Source organism: Balaenoptera ricei, chromosome 5 (genome assembly GCF_028023285.1).
Source record: "Balaenoptera ricei isolate mBalRic1 chromosome 5, mBalRic1.hap2, whole genome shotgun sequence".
Lineage (NCBI taxonomy): Eukaryota > Metazoa > Chordata > Mammalia > Artiodactyla > Balaenopteridae > Balaenoptera > Balaenoptera ricei.
Window position 1 is genome coordinate 77,865,261 of NC_082643.1, and position 19,617 is coordinate 77,884,877.

The following is a 19,617-nucleotide window of genomic DNA, read 5'->3' on the forward strand; positions in this document are numbered from 1 at the left end:
CAGAGGGGGGGTTGCAGACGTTTCAGTTAAAAGGCAGGGCCCAGTGAGTGCTAACTTGCCATCTTTACAAAATAACAGATCTCCAGCACAGTTCTGGAGGGAACGGGTTGAAGCTTGTACCCAAAGACAATCTGAAATTTTGGAGAATTATAAATTTGGATTTGGACAATGCCAAGATTCAAATCCCAGCTCCACTTACTAGCAAGGATGAGGCCTTGATCTTCCAATCTGGGAAATAGGTATAATTACATCTACCTGGGAAGGGTTTTGTAAAACGGCTGCATAGTCCTTGGAATATAGCAGACACTCAATACATGGTGTCTATTAATAGCTACTCCTGTTTTGGACTTTTGCCTTCTGGAGTTTTTTCCCTCCATTCCTACCCCCACTTTAAATAACAACTGTTATATTTCAGAACTTGAGAAGCTTTGCCAGTGCCAAATTCTGGTTGAATAAAGTCATACAAGCTTACACATCATGCATAGGATTCTAAGTCATATGTTGATTGTCTCAACAGTTTTTTGTTTTGTTTTGTTTTTTGTTTTATTTTTTGGCTGCATTGGGTCTTCATTGCTGCGTGTGGGCTTTCTCTAGTTGCGGCGAGCAGGGGCTACTCTTCGTTGCGGTGCGCGGGCTTCTCATTGTGGTGGCTTCTCTCGTTGCAGAGCATGGGCTCTAGGTGCGCGGGCTGCAGTAGTTGTGGCACACAGGCTTAGTTGCTCCGTGGCATGTGGGATCTTCCTGGACCAGGGATCAAACCTGTGTCCCCTGCGTTGGCAGGCAGATTATTACCCACTGCGCCACCAGGGTAGCCCCGAAGATTGATTTTAAACTTCAAAAGCTGTCAGTATTTTCATCCAAAAATTATCTTGTTTCTTTCTTTGCACGTTTTAAGAATAGTTCTTTGCCCCTTTTTTGTCTTTTTTTCCTAAGATGACTCAGTGTATAGGCATGAATTTTAGACAATTTTGGGTTTTGTTTCTTATGGGTTTTTTTGTTTTGTTTTGTTTTTGTTTTTGCCACACTGCGTGGCATGAGGGATCTTAGTTCCCTGACCAGGGATTGAACCTGTGCCCCCTGCAGTGGAAGTGTGGAGTCCTAACCACTGGACCGCCAGGGAATTCAGATATTTTGTTTTTAGATGCACTTTTTGTTAGCTATTGCCACTATACCAATAAGCAAGAGGAATTTCAGGACTTCCCTGGCGGCGCAGTGGTTAAGAATCCGCCTACCAGTGCAGGGGACATGGGTTCGAGCCCTGGTCCGGGAAGATCCCACATGCCACGGAGCAACTAAGCCCGTGCGCCACAACTACTGAGCCCACATGCCACAACTACTGAAGCCCGTGCACCTAGAGCCTGTGCTCCACAACAAGAGAAGCCACTGCAATGAGAAGCCCGTGCACCGCAACAAAGAGTGGCCCCCGCTCGCTGCAACTAGAGAAAGCCCGCGCGCAGCAACGAAGACCCAACACAGCCAAAAATAAATAAAAAGACAAAGAACAAAAAAAAAAAAAAAAGAAAAAAAAAGAATTTCACCCATTACTGAATAGCTGTGCTGACAATTGAAGGACATGTGTAAAAATGGCTTTCATATGCTCTCCTGAATAAAGTTCTGGAAGCTATTACAGACATATACTGATTTATAGAAGAGACGAGGCACTATCTTCTGAAAATCACATGAAACTAGAATTTATATGACTTGTCAGTTCATAATCTGAACAGGTAGCTCTCTTAAATGAATAAAATACATCTTATAGGAATATATAACCAACACAAGGAAGTCAGGGTATGTTCTGAGTCGAAAATAAGATGACCAGTGGTGTTTTACTTTCATATAGCAGTTTTTAAAATTTTTTGCACAAATGCCAGGAATGTGTGTAGATTTTTGTCCTTGGATGCATGTAGTTGTTTTTTGTTGGTTTGTTTTTTAAGGTTCTGTTTACAATATTAAACATGGTTAAGAAAATCAGCTCAGTATCTCTTTAAGCTTACCAGAAAGTAGCATACTTCTTAAGCCGGTGTTTACTTCAATAGAAAATTTATATTTCATCTGTTGGCAAACCTGGAATAATGTGGCCTGAGCTTTGGGAAGCCAGACTCAGAGAAGCATAGCCCTTCTTCCTTACCAGTTAACTTCCTATGTTGGAAATACCCACTTGCTTAAATGATAAATGTTGAGTCCACTAAGTAAAATTATGAATTCCATTCACTTTATTACTGATGCAACCTTCATGGAAAGAACTAGCTTGAAACATCTGTGTGAAAGTTTGTACTTAGAGTATTTATAAATTGCACTTAATCCCATAGATCAAAACAAAACAAAACAAAACAAAACATCATGTCATCCAGCTGAGACTTGACACCAGTTGGCATTGCTTATTAGAAAAATAGTTATGGGTGCAATGAAAGAGAGGCAGGTGTAGGCAGTAGGGGCAACTACTTTCTTCTAGAAGGCACTGATTTCATCTCTTTGCTGATGGTGACTCATTCCTAAGAGGCAGGCAATTTCAACTCACTATAAATCAAAAAATACTTAATGACATGGAAATGTGCACACAATATACCGTTAGGTAAAAAAAAGCAGGACAAAACTTGAATTTGAATTTAACTTGTTATTATATATACATATGCAAATGTTAATAGAGGTAACCTCTAGGTGACAGGACACCAGTAATTTTTACATTTTCATTTTCTGTATTTCCCAAATTTTCTATATTAACACCTATGTAAGCCAGATAGAAAATTATAGGGTTTTTTTTAACTGCATTGAGCAAGTCTACCTGTTTCCTCCATAAACCCTTGTTACTGCTTCAGTAGCAATATGTTTTGCGTAACAACCAGTGATTTTATAGCAGTTGATTCTCAGAATAGAATCACTGAACCATAGCTGAACCTTGCAAAGTCATCTTCATCGTTCAGCCTATACTGGGTCACATTTAGATGATTCCAACCAGATGCAAATTCCACTTCCACACAGACTTCAAAAACAAGAGATTCCAGCAGCTATTGCATTAAACCTCTTAAAAATCCAATCTTAAATTTCCCTTAAAATGGAAATCATAGCTGGGAAAGATCCTAGGCTATCTAGTAGCTTTATCTTCTGGGAAAGATAAAGGAGTACTCAGAAATAAAAGTGAGGTTTCTGGGAAATTTATTCAGTGTCTGAGCTCAAAAAGAAAGAGGTAGTGGGAAATGCTTGGTGCTTATTAGAGGTAAACATGTTTGTGACAAGGGCAGTCAACGATTGCAAGATTTGGTTTCAAATTAAATCTGCTGTTTTCTTATGATTACTATTACCTAAATTATTATAGTTGCGCATTTTTTAATCATTTAGGAGAAAAGGGAGTATTTTTGTAAATTTTCCTTAATTTTCTTTTTTTTTTTTTTTTTTTTAATAGCTACTTTATTATTTATTTATTTATTTTTGTTTGTGTTTGGGTCTTCGGTTCGTGCGAGGGCTTTCTCTAGTTGCGGCAAGCGGGGGCCACTCTTCATCGCGGTGCGGGGACCGCTCTTCATTGCGGTGCGCGGGCCTTTTCACTATCGCGGCCCCTCCCGTTGCGGGGCACAGGCTCCAGACGCGCAGGCTCAGTAGTTGTGGCTCACGGGTCCAGCTGCTCCGTGGCATGTGGGATCTTCCCAGACCAGGGCTCGAACCCGTGTCCCCTGCATTAGCAGGCAGATTCTCAACCACTGCGCCACCAGGGAAGCCCCCTTAATTTTCTTTTAATCTTTCTGTTTAAATGACATTTAATCTTTCTGTTTAAATGACATTTAAAATGATACATAAAACTTCAAGGTTAGTCATAAACAAATGTCTATTCCCTTTACTTTTTTTTATAATATCATCAGTTATTAAAAGTAAGTAAAAAGTTAATAATCAGGATGGGGGTAGTATGAAGAAATGAGGATTGTTATACACTACTCATGTGAATTTAAATTCTATCATGTTTATAGATATAGATATTAATATGTATATGTATAAAAATACCTATGTGTATATGTGTCTATAAATACATACACAAATACATAAACCTATATACCTTCATGCCATTTAAATTCACATGAGTAGTGTATAGTAGTACATAGATACACATATATGAGTATAAATATAAATTATAAATTGTCTCACAAAAACATCCCTTAAATATGGTGAATTCTTTGGTCTCAGCCAATCTCCTTCATGTAATTTATCTTCACAAACAATAAGACACCCATACATAGATTTATTTCCAAGGCTGTTCAGTGCATTTTATTTAATGTAGAGACAAATGAAAACAATTTCAATGTCCAATGACAAAATGTTGGTTACCCTTTACTTTTTTTTAACCACATAAACCTTTTAAAAGACAAAATTTCTATTAAAACATTTTTTCCAAAAAAAAATTTAAGTTCTTAAATATTTATCAGAAACAAAATGTTTTTCTATAATTTTGGACAAAGCTATCTCTATGGTATATTTATTATTCAAAACATAAAGTAAGATTGTTTTGCTCTCTATAATTCCTGCCTTTTAAAGTAATCTTCTAAATATAAAATAATGAGGTTTTTTTTAATGCTTTGGAAGAAAAATATTAAAATACTAAGTTTTCTTCTAACTTTGAATTTTTATGTTTCAGATTCAATTTACAACTTACAAAGTACTTTTATGTATATTAGTGTATTTGGCCCTCACAAGATCACTGTAAAATAGCAAAACAAGTATTATTATTATTCTCAGCAACCTCATTTTATAAATGAGAAAACTGAAACTTAAAAAGGTTAAGCAACTTATATAAGGCCACACAGCCAGTTAGTGAGAGAACTCTCTAGATCAATTTACCTCTATAGCATTTTCCCTGCAGAAAACAAATTACTTTTCCCAATTGATTCATTAAAACATGATAAGAGATACACACTGAAGAGAGACATGCAAAAAATGCAGAAAATCCGTTATTTTTAAATGGTCATAGATTTATTAGTATAAAGAATAAGATACAAAAATAAAGGATCTGTACAATAAAATCCTAATTTTATATGAAAAAAATTATTCATGTCTGAAAGACTAAAAGTAATTATATCAAACAGTAATGGTGATTATCTCTGAATGGTGAAATTGGAGATAATTTTTCATTTATTTTTCTCTGATTTTTTGTATTCTGCAAATGTTTAGCTAACAGTAAGGATTAACTCTATAATCAGTCAAACAAACATTACCAGGTATTTTTAATAAAGTGCTCTAAACATACAGTTTATTCTCGTCAGTGATTCTCTAATGCATGTGGTTTCGCTTCAGTTTTTTGGTTTGCTGGGAATTTTTTATTTGAAAAAAAAGGTATATGTGGTTTCAATTTTTAAAAAAAGTAACATGAAATCACAGTGCCATATTCTGAAGATCTGGTTCTCTCTTCTAGCCCATGTAGCAATATAGGGCAGGTTTTTGAGAACTTAACCTGAAAAACCATTTCTGTGGTTTTCTTTGTGTCTGCAGTAAGTCCCAATGTTTAACTGTTAACTTGAATGTCTACCTTCCCAAAAGTCATTTCTTCTTCCTTGCTAAAAAGAATCTCTGTCTGGTGATAGGCAAAGTGTCCCAAATCAGGGGATGAATCATGATGCCCAGCCTAAGGTAGTGAAAGAGACTCTTCTGGTTCCCGGCTTCCCAGCTTCCCTTGCAGCTATGGGTAGCCATGTGACCCAGTTCCACTCAATGAAATATTCAGGAAAGTCTTCTTGGGTGATCCTGGGAAAGGTATTCTTCACCGGTTAGATCAGTGAGAGACGTCAAAAAACACCTGCCTTCCTTTCATGCTTTGACTGTTGTCATATGAGAATGCGATGTTCTGACGACTAAAGCGGTCATCTCAGGACACACGGGAAAGCCCAGAAACCTGCAGAGGCACAGAGCCAGAACACTGTTGACCCACTTGCCATAATTTTTATTATGTGAGATAATGAAATGCAGGTATTATCTAAGCCACAGTTTGTCATTCTAATACTTGCAACTGAATGTGTTCTAACGATGTAGTAACATATAACAAAAATTTGAAATTGAAAAAAATTGAAACAAAAAAATTTGAAATTGGGGCTTCCCTGGTGGCACAGTGGTTAAGAATCCGCCTGCCAATACAGGGGACACGGGTTCAAGCCCTGGTCCGGGAAGATCCCACATGCCACAGAGCAACTAAGCCCGTGAGCCACAACTACTAAGCCTGCACTCTAGAGCCCGTGAGCCACAACTACTGAACCCACATGCCACAACTACTGAAGCCCGCATGCCTAGAGCCCATGCTCCTCAACAAGAGAAGCCACCGCAATAAGCCCACGCACTGCAACGATGAGTAGCCTCCGCTCGCTGCACCTAGAGAAAGCCCGCGCATAGCAACAAAGACCCAACACAGCCAAAAAAAAAAAAAAAATTTGAAATTGAAAAAATTTAGCAAAAAAAAAAAATTAGCCGATACCCAACCTAAATGGCTAACAGTGTAGAATGTCATAAAGAAATGGTTAAGTATACACAATATTATTTGTCATATATGTCTCAATAAAGCTGAAAATAAAAAGAAATGGTTAGGTAGATTATTTTACTGGGATATTATACAGTTACTTAAAAATAATATGTAGGAAAATCATGTGGCCACATGATGTAAGATTATGTGGGGAAGAAAAAGAAAAAAGAAAAACAGGACTTGGGATTGTACATGCACTATGATTACAACAATGTTTTCAAAGATTGTGAAGAAACAAACCCAAACCACTAACAGGAATTGTCTTAGGGGGATAGAATTGCCCATAGATTGTTTTTATCCATTCCCCTGTTTTCTAAATACTGGGCCTCATAGATTATAATCTTTACATTAAACAATATAAAATAAAGTAACTCATACAAACAGGAATACCTTGGAGATATTGCAGGTTTGGTTCCAGACCCCCACAATAAAGTGAATGTTGCAATAAAGCTAGTCACACACATTTGTTGGTTTCCCAGTGCATATAAAAGTTATGTTTACACTATACTGTAGTCTATTAAGTGGGCAGCAGCGTTATGTCTAAAAAAACAATGTACATAGCTTAATTTAAAAATACATTTTTACTAAAAAATACTAACCATCATCCAAGCCTTCAGCATGTCATAGTCGTAACATCAAAGATCACAGATCACCGTAACAAATATAATAATAATGAAAAGTTTGAAATATTGCTAGAATTACCAAAATGTGACACAGACTCATGAAGGAAGCAAATGCTGTTGGATTGGAAAACAGACGCCGATAGTCTAGCTTGTTGCGGGGTTGCCACAAACCTCCAATTTGTAAAACAAAAATGCAGTATCTGGGAAGCACAATAAAATGAAGTGCAATAAAATGAGGTATGGCAGTATAAATCCCTGAAAGAATTTATACTAAGTATAAGAATATGTTTGGCTCCCTATTGCCAAACTCAAACTTCCCAGCTTGACTTTCAAAGCCCTTCCTCACATGGCCCCTGCCTACTTTTCTAGTCCCATCCCTTACTACATGTTCTGTTCCAGCCACAGTGAACACTCTTTCGTACCTGAAAAGCCTTTCCTTTTGTGCAAGGTAAACACTACCAGATGTGGCAGAGACTGCTGGTTATTCCCCTCAATCCCCCTCTTCAATAATAGAAAATAATTTTCAACTGAGCACACTACAGCCCAAGATAAAGGCTACCTGTCCTAGCCTTCCTTTCAGCTGGACGTAGTTATGTGGCTTTGTTCTGGCCACTGAGGTGTGGGCAACCTCCAGCTGAAAGGAAGGCTAGGACATATAGGAAGAGGGGTGCTCTTTTTGTCCTTTCCTTCTTAGATGCTTAAGTTTGATCAGCCCACCTGCACCACGAAATCAATGAAAGCCGCGAGCTGAGCTTGGAAGAACGAGAAGGCTGGGTCCCCGATGAGCCTGTCACTGCCACACCAGCCCTGGAGCGCCTGCCTCTGGGTTTCATCTTCACAAAAGGGAGAAATAGACTCCTATCTTGCCTATCCCACTACTGTTTTTGAGTTTTCTGTCACACACAACCTAACCTAGTCCTAATTGATACATTAATTTCTTTTAAAATTATTTATTTATTTTTGGCTGTGTTGGGTCTTCGTTGCTGCGCGCGGGCTTTCTCTAGTTGCAGCGAGCGGGGGCTACTCTTTGTTGCGGCGCACCAGCTTCTCACTGCGGTGGCTTCTCTTGTTGCAGAGCACGGGCTCTAGGCGCACGGGCTTCAGTAGTTGTGGCTCACGGGCTGAGTTGCTCTGCGGCATGTTTGATCTTTCCAGACCAGGGATCGAACCCGTGTCCCCTGCATTGGCAGGTGGATTCTTAACCACTGCGCCACCAGGGAAGTCCCTGATATATTAATTTATGAGATAAGCTACTGACAAAAATGCTTTTAGAAGAGAGGTGACAACAATATCATCGAATTACTATCCAGAAGACATGAACAGAAAGTTGGAGGTTTGGGACTGGCGCAAAAGAAAACAGAAGGCTGAAGAAGGGCAGGGGTGGGGGGATGGCAGGGCTAGCAATATGGTGAGAAGTTAGGGCCACCAATGACTATTTGGGGGAGAGGATGGGGGTGCAGATTTGGCTAAAGAAGTTTTAAGAATAAAGATGACTAATATTAAATATTAAGTCACCTAGTGTACTCTGCTACATTGTAATTCCCTAATGTTACAACCAAATTCTCAGTAAAAATCCTATATACACAGTAGCCTCGTGTGAGCAGGTTTTTTGGAAAATCAAGGGAAAGGGGTCAAGAGAGAATGAAATACTAAAAGGCTGTTCATTCAGTGGAAGCTGGAAATTAGAGCTTATATTAAGCATAAGCTTCCCCAAATTCCCAGAAAAATAGGTATAAATGCTATGCTTCCCATTCAATATGGAATGATTTTTAGAACCAATATTTTGCATATATTAGCATGTTTTAATGACATGTTTACATATATTTTGCATATCATTTTTCTTTACACCAGAAATAGTCATGCTTGACATTTGTTTTGCAACATATTTTTGTTTTATTTTATTTTAACCAATCAATGTGCCATGGACATATTTTCAGATAGGTTAACCCCATCCTTTAATAACAGCATAGTATTCCATCATATGGAAGTACCATAATTAATTTAACTAGTCCATGTTGATGTAAATTGACTTTTTTGCTATTGCAAGTGCTGTACTTGTACAAAACAATGTAACACTTTAATGCAGCTGTGCATGAGCAATTAAGTATTCCTGTGGAATAAATGACAGGAAGAGACCTTGCAAGGTTTCTGAAGAGATGTATTTTTTATTGTAGCAGATATTATCAAATTACATTCCAGAGAAGTCTGCCAGTGATGAATGAGAGCACCTATTTGCTTATACTCTCACCACACTAGGTATTATAAATCTTTTTAGTTTTTGTCAGCTGAAAAGTGATATCGTGCTAATTAATTAGTGAGATTCAACATCTTTTCACATATTTACTGGTCACTTCTATTTATTCTCTGAAATGTATATTTATATCCTCTGCCCATTTTTCTCTATTGAATTATTTATTGTTTTCATATTGATTTAGAAAAATTATTTATATATTAAAGATATCAATAATTTATATATATTTTACAAAAATATCTCTAGGTCTGTTATTTGCCTTTTAATTTTGTTTATGGTGACTTTTGCTATGTCCAAGTTTTTAATTTCTGAGATTGATTAGACTATTTACCACTCCAAAATGTAAACAATATTTTCCTATAATTATGATTTATCATTCTTTCAAAATTACATGGCAATAATGTAATAGTTAAGAGTACAATCCTTTGTACCAGCCTGCCTGATTTCAAATCCTGATTATGCTGTGTAAACTCAGGAAAGTTATTTAACTTCTATGTGCCTTGGTTACCTTGACTATTAAATGGGGATAATACTAGCATCTGTACTTCATAGGGCTTTGTGAGGATTAAATGAGTTAGTACATACCAGGTGTTTAGAACATCCCTTGCAACATAGAAAGTTTCAATAAACATTAGCTACCATTATTTTGCTGCGTCTTAATGACAGGAGTTTTCCAAAATGTTTTAATATCTGATATGTCCCATAAATAAATGCTCCAGAATGCATCTAGTCCTTATAAATGGTCTTAACCTTTTGCCACCTGCCTGGATCAGTACAATGAAACTCTGCAAATGAAGACAGACAGAAAACTGAAGACTGCAAATGAGAAAGTCAGAGTGCCACACACAAATCAAATAGAAGTACCAGCTGCAAAAGCTCAACAAGTTAGAAGAAGCAAATAGAAGAGCCTAAGGTAGGAATTAGATGTTTCAACTATGAGTCTTGCCCTGACAGGCAGGGCTCTCAAACAGCAGCTGCACAAACCTGTCATCCCATCTGAGGCAAATGTGCCGTTAACATTCAAAGGAAGGTTGTTTCCTATATATTTAGCTTATACGTTGAGTAAGTATCAGGGGTGACCCTGTGTGCAAATCTTTCAAAAACTTTCTTTAGCCTTGGGCAACTTTATGTTATCTGGAGAGCTTGATCATTGTCCTTGTTACAAATTGTAGTTAAAGATCAAGTTTGTTCATTGATTTTACAATGATAAAGTGAGCCCGTGTTTTGTTAATAATCACTGAAATCTACCAAAAATGCACATGCTGCCCGACTACCAGGTACCATTAATTTTTCTTGTAATTCCTTTATCTCTTCCATATTTGTGAGTATCATGCCTAAATCAGAATTATTTTTTCTTTTCTTTTTCTTGGTGAGTCTTGCCAGACTTCTCTCTATAGCACTTATATATCTTGAGGAACAGCTTTTGGTTTTACTTACCAACTCCTGCTATATTTTTATTTTCTAATTCATTCATTTCTGATTTTACCTATTTCATTTGTATTGACACTGACAGGTGACAGAAAGGTAGACTGCTTTTCCACTGTACTCATTTCTGAGTAAACAATTCACCCTCCTGTTACTTTCTTTGATTTATTTTGTTCTTTGTTTTCTTAAGTTGCTTAAGTTAAATGCTCAGCCTCTTTTCAGTTACTCTCATTTCATAATAAAAACATTTAGTTGTGGCAATTTTATTTGAATTTCAAAAGACAGGGTGACCCCAACAGACATCTAGGCTACATATGATTTATAAAAGTAAGACCGGCTCTTACAAAAAAAGGCCTGGGTGCAAGATGACTGCGGAACAAAATGACAGAACTGGAAGCAGCCTTAAGGAGACCCAGAATCCTACACAATACAAATGAGGGCTCAGATGACAGATAATGAGATAATTTGTCTGATATTAAAAAGTCAGATATCCTCACACTAAGTCTGTGCTCTAGTTGAGCAAGAAGTCTTAAAAAGCAAAGCAAGGAAGAACTACCTCTTTCCCTCCCTTCCTTCTCTCTGCATAGCAGATCACCTAAAACCCCACAAAGAACCTAATTAACCGTTTCCTTTCATAAACACCTCAAGTTCAAAATACTGTGCAAATTCTGTTTTCAAAGTTGAGTTTCCATGGGGCACTGCCCCAGGTCTCCTCCTCCCCTGCTGGAGGAAAATTCTAGAAGGCAGAATAGAGCTGGCTGTTGGTGACATCTGCTTTGACTTCGAAGTCTAGAGGCAAACACAGGGAGCTTGAATAATTAAAATTAACTCCGTGAAAAAAGACATGTCACAGTTATTGGGGTCTTTATTATGTTCCTATCATCCTATTTTCTTCAGACATCATGGAGTGATTTCATTGCCATAATCCTGCAGTTCTTACCTGGAGTTGGGGGAGAGGTAAGGTATGCCTATCAGAATCACCTTGAGAGGGTTTTTTTTTGTTGAAATTATACACTCTCCACTCCTGGAATGATAAACAATGATATAATCAAAGAAGAGAGGAGATAACAAAAGATTCAAAGGAATCTAGGAATCTAGTTTTGGAAATAATCAGAAGTGGAGACAGATGTTCATCACATACATTATTAATGATGAAAACTTTAATCAGCTTGAATGTCCAAAAACAGGAAAATAAATTATGTTACAGTAATCCATACTACTGAGTATGTTCATAACTATTATCATGACCTTTAATACCATAAGAAAAGATGCATGGTTTAACTTTCATTGTAAAATGCAGGATACAAAAATATATGCAAGGTATGATCTCAGCTATTCAAATATTTAATTTATATACAAAGCAGAAAGTTGGCAGAGGAAAATCACCAAAATGCTAGCAGTTTTTTTTGTGTTGAATAGGATTAATAGAGAGTTTTTAAATTCTTTTTTCTTTTTTTTTAGTGTTTTTCTCACAAGCTTTATTGCTTTTATAATCATAAGTAAATCAAGGAACATTTATGGGTAAAAAGTTCAAATCTGTACCTTCTATTTCTTGAAATCAGTTCTGGAAAAAAAAAAAAAAGAAGAAAAGGGTAGGGGAAGGGAGAAAAGGAAAGGAGAGGAGAGGAAGAAGTTACAACACAGAGAAAAAGAAATATTGTTGGTTTACTAGTAAGAATGATATTCAAAACATTTAACAGGAGTCCAGCCCAGGCACCACGCAGTAAGAACACAATTTAATTATAACTAACTGGTCCACTCACACTGTTGTATTCCCACTGAATGTCATCCTGTTTTCAGGCTCACTTTTCAAGGGAAGGTGTTGTTAGGAATATCCTGACCATCACTTTGAGCCCTTGTATACATTTTCTCCTTGCACAGAGCACATTTACCTCCATCTCCATCCACAAAACCCTGCATAGGTGCTCCATCTTCCATGAACCCCTTCCAGGCTGTCCCAGTCAACGTAAACTTCTTTATGTTTCCCTATAGCCTCTTCCCCATAGTATTTATCATAATGCTACCTTGTAGTATAGCAATTATGTGTCCTATTGTGTTTCCTCCTATTCCATATCCCCACAGTACCTAACATGGCAGAGATCACATCGAGTCCTCATCTAGCTGTATTCTAAGCAAGGACTCTTTGTCGTCATAGGGTATCTTCCAGAGAGGTCCAGGAGTTAGGACAGTCAAGTTCCTTTTGCAGCTTTGGGTTGTGGATTTGCTCACATCCAGGATCTGAGCAATCTACTGAGGTGGTATAACAGACAGGTTTCCTAGACCAGCCCCTCTGAGGAGACGAGGGGCTCAAGGGAAAGTTGGCCTGATTGCAAGGGATGTTCTCTGCTGATGGTGAGCGCAGAACTAGACATAGGTGGTGACTGGGGTGGGGAGTTGGGGGAGCAAACAGCATCAGGGAAGTGTCAACTGGACCTGCTCACAGAGACACCTACAGGGAAAACTGGGTGGTGCTTTTGCAAAAAGACAAAAAAGTTCTTAGCTTTGAAACATCATAGATTCAATATAATCTTTTGTTCATTTCGTCATCAAACATTAATACAGGCCATGTGCTGGATACTGGGAGACTACAATATATATTGTTGGGAAGGTTGTAGTGAAATGGTCACTCTCAGAGACTTAAACAAACACAGCTGAGTTGAACTGATCTAAACCCACTATATTAGTTTGCTAGGGCTGCCATAACAAAGGACCACAGACTGGGTGGCTTAAACGGCAGAAATGTATTGTCTCACTGGTCTGGAGGCTAGAAGTCCAAGATCAAGGTGTCAGCAGGGTTGATTTCTTCTGAGGCTGTGAGGGAAGGGTCTGTTCCAGGCCCCGCTCTTCTTAGTTGTAGATGGCCCTCTACTCCCTGTGTTTCTTTGTATTATATTCCCTCTTTGCATATCTCTGTGTCCAACTTTACCTTTTTATAAGGACACAGTGTACTAGATTAGGGACCACCCAAAGGACACCATTTTAACTCAATGATCACATTGTGAGATACTGGGGGTTAGAACTTCGAAGTATGAATTTTGGGAGAATACAGTTCAACCCATAATACCCTGCCACATCTTAGGCGATCATCCAAAGCTAAACCCAAACGTCATCAGGCAGCCTTGAACTGCTTCTCTGGCCATGTTGCATGGGGACTAGCACCCAGCATTATCCCTGGGAGCAAAAGCAGCAGGGACACCAATCACAGCAGCAAAAGGTGAGGTACAAGACAGCACTCTCATCGCACCAAGGGGGCGGGCTGGCAGCCTTCTCCTGCAGCTTGGATCCTATTTTCCTACCTAGTTCCTGGCAGCAGGGAGAGGCCCACAGCAAACAAGGACGATGATAACATGTTCTTGCACTTCGTTCTGGAGGGCTAAGCCAAGGGCAGAAGACAGACGGAGAAAAGTGGAAGCGAGTCCTTTAAATACGCAACCCAGCAAGATTGGCCAAACACATCAAAACGCCTCTACCAAACCCCAACATAACTGATAGAATCATTAAACTGGACACCACTAAATAAAACATGCCAATCTCAGTTCACCGAAATATGAAAACTGAATTCTAAAACAAGTTCCAAAAAACAATTAAATCTCTCAAGTGTAAACATGTAAAATATATATTTCATATCATTTGTTTCCTAGTTTCAATCCTTTTCCAAACACCAAAGAGGAAACAAAGTAGGAGAGACATCATTGAACAAGAGGATATTTGAAATACAGTTACACTGTCTTAAATGACCCATGACACATTAACTCAATCATTTAAGTTAATGCATAACTCAGCATAGCTATTGAACAGGAAATGATCTCATTTGGTAGCATCTGGCCAAAAAGATACAGCTGAAAAAATATATGTAGTTGACAATTTCTAATTAGGGCACAAAAATTGATGAGGTCTGCTGAGCTCCTTATTAGACATCTACCTAGTTCATTTTTTATTTTATCTGTAATCTTTATATTACCACAATGAACTCTTATGTTGGGATGGTAAGTGTGTATAGTGAGTAGGCCAAAAAAAAATTTTAAGTTAATGATTGAGGGTGGATTAGAGTAAAGACTCCAAGTAATCCAGTTACTAAAGTTTGGTGTAAAAAAGTTACAGGGGTTCCCTTTAAACCTCAAAGCTATCTGATTAGTGTTCTGAGACTCGTCATAAGTAGGAAACAAAGGAAAAATACATAAAGCATTATCAGCTAGCATACTCTTGGTGAAACTGTGCAGGATTCATGGGCTAATTTCTGACCCCTAGTGGTAAAGTTGTAATAAGGTCCTCAAATATATCATACTCGATCCTGAATTATTGCTACCATTGGGGAGAGAATCCATTGCTAAAAGGATTAAGGGGAAGACAGTCACCCACAATCTCGGAGGTCACTGGTCTCTTTGACTCTAGGTGGTTCTGGAATGTTAGTGAACTCCTTGGCTGACTTACACTTCAACGCTGATTTCAGCCTCATGCAAACAAGCCTTAGACAAGAAGTCCGTGCAAAGCAACAGTCCTTAGGTTTATGTTCAGACTCTTTTCCTTGCCCCAGCCTCTTCAGAGTACTAGTGATTAGGAGAAAACCCAAAAACAAGCAAGCAAAGGAAGGAAAGAAATGTATGGACTATCAATGAGCATGTAAGTGCTAACAAGTGCAGATACATCACTTAATCACACATAGTGAAGTGAATACAAAAACAAAAAACAATACTGATACTCCAAGGAGAATGCAACATTTAGACATCAGAAAGTAATCCTTCCACTATCATTTATAACTAGTTAGACTTAAAAGTTTTGAAACCATAAAGTGGATGTAACTATTCAGACATTGACCTCATAGGTCAAAGATTACACTAATACAATATTCTTATTAAAATAATAGCAGAGCAAATATAAAATCTGAGAAGAAACTTCTTTTTCAAGAAAATCAAAACTATCTTCCCTGATGACAACAGGGTGATCACTTTGACTCAAGTCTGTTATTGCCTATTTCTGTTAACATAGGCAATAAAATTGGAAATTCCCCAATCTTACTTAATTATAAGAGCTCCATCGAAACAATGCTGTTTGTGAAACTTACGACATCTGGTCCATATCACAGACCTTTCCACTGTTCTAAATTTTTTCTTCAGAACCCACATGCACATTTAACATTGCCAAGCCCACTCTCCAAATTTTTTTTTTTCTTTTTTAGATTTATTTTTGGCTGTGTTGGGTCTTCGTTGCTGCGTGCGGGCTTTCTCTAGTTGCGGCGAGCGGGGGCTACTCTTCGTTGTGGTGTGCGGGCTTCTCATTGCGGTAGCTTCTCTTGTTGCAGAGCATGGGCTCTAGAGTGCAGGCTCAGTAGTTGTGGCGCACGGGCTTAGTTGCTCCGCGGCATGTGAGATCTTCCCCGACCAGGGATCAAACCTCGTGTGCCCCACATTGGCAGGCGGACTCTTAACCACTGTGCCACCAGGGATGTCCCTACTATCCAAATTTTTATCGCTACTACTGGCACTTTCTTATATTTGTATGTATGTAGGTAGATATAAGCGCACTTTTTTCTTCTTGTTTACCTCTGCCTTCCTTCTAGCTCCTCAACCAAAGTTAACTACCTACTGTTTATCTTTACGTAGCCTTCTTCCTGTTCATATAATCATAAATATATACATATTGGAGTTGCCATTAACTGTTTTACAAAAATAGTTATATTATATACCCTTTTCTGATTTTATTGTTTGTTTGCTTAACAATACATCATGGGATGCCCTAACCGGTAAGGATCTATGGAAGACTGTATTTTCCAAAAATAGCCACAACAATATGTCTGGTTCCACATGCTCTTCCAGGACCTTGCCACTGTCCAATAAAAATGTGGAGTCTATTTCCCCTCCTCTTGAACCAGCTGTGCCTGTGACTGTCTGAACAAATAGAATGTGGCAAAAGTGATGCTGTGTGACTTCTAAGACTAGGTTAGAAAACATGACACATCTTCCACCCATTTCTCTTTCTTCTTCTTTTTCTTTCTCTCCCTGTCTCCCTGTTTCCCTGTCTCTCTCTCTCTTAATCAGCACCAGGTTGTGAAGGAACCAGGCTACACAGGGAACCCATGTGTAGAAATTCTCACAGACAGTTCTAGCTGAAGTCTCAGCCAACAGCCAAACTGCCGAACGTGTGAGTGAATGAGCCTTCACAAAATTCCAGATCCCTTCCATCAAGTCACCCTCAGCTTTCTTGTCTTCTGTATGAGGCCTCAGACACCACAGAGAACAAACCATCTCAATTGTGCTTGTAATCTCTGCTGTGCCTTGTCCAAATCCCACCGAATCCATGAACATAATAAAATTGTTGTTTTACATCAGTAAGAGTTTTGGAGAACTTTGTTACATAGCAATGGATAACTGGAAAAGGATTAAGTCATCCTTTCTATGGCTCTATATGTTTCTACAGCATGGCTATAACACAGCTTATTCAAGCATTACCTTTGCAAGGGCACTTTGCTTTCAGTTTTGGTCACTATGAACATTACTAAAATAAATATCCTTGAATATGTAATATAGCTTGAGATTTATGTTCTTATTTCCATAAGAATTATTGAGTAGAATTGCTAAGTTAAATGTGTATTTTAGTTTTACTAGGTTTTTTTTTTTTTTTTTTTTTACCCTCTGGTTCATAAGGGGTTTATCTTTGGGTGGGAGGTGGGGGAGGAGTGCTTTTAATTTATTTTTCTTTTCTACCATTTTCCACATTTCATCAAATTAAGTCTTTCTTTTTTATTAATTCCCTCTTCTACTGTCTTCTTGGTTCTTTTTCTAATTTTTTTAAGATGAATATGGAGTTCTTGTATTTCTAATCTTTGCATACAGCTTTCATTGGGTCTTGTAGATTTGGTTTTGTTGGATTTTCCTTTCTCACTTTAGAGAGTTTACAATTTCAATTTTAGTTTCTAATTTGATGCAAAGATTATTTAGGGCCTTCCCTGGTGGCGCAGTGGTTACGAATCCGCCTGCCAACGCAGGGGACACGGGTTCGAGCCCTGGTCCCGGAAGATCCCACATGCCGCGGAGCGGCTAGGCCCGTGCGCCACAACTACTGAGACTGCGCTCTAGAGCCCGCGAGCCACAACTGCTGAGCCCGCGTGCCACAACTACTGAAGCCCGCGCACCCTGGAGCCCGTGCTCCACAATAAGAGAAGCCACCACAATGAGAGGCCTGCGCACTGTAACAAAGAGTAGCCCCCGCTCACCGCAACTAGAGAAAGCCAGTGCGCAGCGATGAAGACCCAACACAGCCAAAAATAAAATAAAATAAAAAATTTAAAAAAAAAAAAAAAAAAAGATTATTTAGGAGGGTAGTCTTCTTTTTTTTTGGATGGAATTTTTTCTGTTTTAATATTTTTTATTGAGGTATAATTGGCATACAATATTACATTAGTTTCAGGGGTACAACACAATGATTTGACCTGTATATTGTAAAATGATCACAGGATGGCAGTATTAAATTTCAAATAATTGATTAAATTATCTTTTAAAAATTTAATTAATTTACTTCTAATTTAATCAGATAATGTGACCTGTAAAAATCTCTACTGTAAAATTTTCTTATTGGTTTTGTGTGTATGTGTGTGTGTGTGTGTGGCAAAGTTTATGGCCACTTTTCATATAGAGTAAATGGCCATTTGGAAATATATATTATTCTCTGAAGAATGTAAGATACTGTACCTATTTAATAATGTATATATGTTGATTATATTAGTCTTTATATGGTCTTTCTTAATATTTTGATCTACTAGATCTGTCTAGTTCTGAAAAAGGTATAATAAAAAACTACTCTAATTTTATTTTAATGCAGTTGTCCTTACATGTATTTAGTTGTCCGTACAAATATGTCCTTACGATATTCAGCTATTGTATTGTTTGATGCATATCTTCATATGTTACATCTTTTATAGGCAATGTTCTTCTTCCTGTTCACTATCACTTTGTCTGATATTAATATTTCCTCTCCTAGTTTTAATTTATTTGCATTATGTGCTTTTCCAATCTATTTTAAAATAATTCTTTATTACATAAAGTGTGCTTCTTGTACACAACATATAGCTGGGTTAGTTTTTAATCTAATGTGACAGTCTCTGTCTTTTGATAGGAACATTGAGCTCATTTGCATTTAATATAATCACTAATATTCTTGATTTATTTCTTCTCTCTTGCTTATGCTTTCTATTGAACTTACTTCATTAATTTCCCTTTTTCCTTTAATTTGTGTTTACTAGTATAATCAAGTCATAATTTATCCCCTTTTCCCCTTACTAATTTCAAAATGATATTATTCTTTCCCATTCCACTAGTGGTTATCTTCTTTTTTTAATGTGCATCACCAAATGCATATTTTATTACTAGTCTTTGAAAAGATACTATTTCTCCACCACGTTAGTCTATTTCTTGATACTTTCCCTCCATCTCAATAAAATAATACTTTTAGAATGCTTTTAATTTCCACTTCCCTTCCCCCAACCCCACCTCTTGGGTTCTGCTGAGAAATTTTACAACTTTTACTTCCAGGCTCTCATTAGGTGAGTCTCATTTATCTGAAGGCTATTTATTGAACATATGCAGTACACATTCCCATCCAATCCATCATTATCCATGTTTACTGCAAAGCTCACTGTTCACTCACCATTTTTTCCTTTCTACTTCACCTTCTCCTTTCTTGAGATCTCTATTCTCATTGACTTGTTGTTTAGAGTCCTTTTTTTATAGTTTCCTTGGATGGGGCATATGAGTGATATATTCTTGGTATCCTTACATTTCTGCATCCCTTTCATCCTGGCCAGTGAATAATGCTAGGTTGGAAAGAGATCTCTA

At 37.7% G+C, this 19,617-nt stretch overlaps 1 protein-coding gene across 2 annotated transcripts in view; it reads right to left on the bottom strand.

Annotated features, from left to right (window-relative positions):
• Nucleotides 1-5,164: 5,164 nt before the first annotated feature.
• N4BP2 (NEDD4 binding protein 2) overlaps nt 5,165-19,617 on the bottom strand; it is a 108,267-nt gene continuing 93,814 nt past the window's right edge. Inside the window, exon 20 of one of the 2 annotated variants that reach the window (XM_059923147.1) lies at nt 5,165-5,872. In XM_059923147.1, the coding sequence (XP_059779130.1) occupies nt 5,841-5,872 (32 nt within the window). In that variant the 3' untranslated portion in view covers nt 5,165-5,840. Of the gene's footprint in view, nt 5,873-11,794; nt 11,814-19,617 lie in introns of those variants that run through there. The other variant, XM_059923139.1, reaches the window with a different exon arrangement.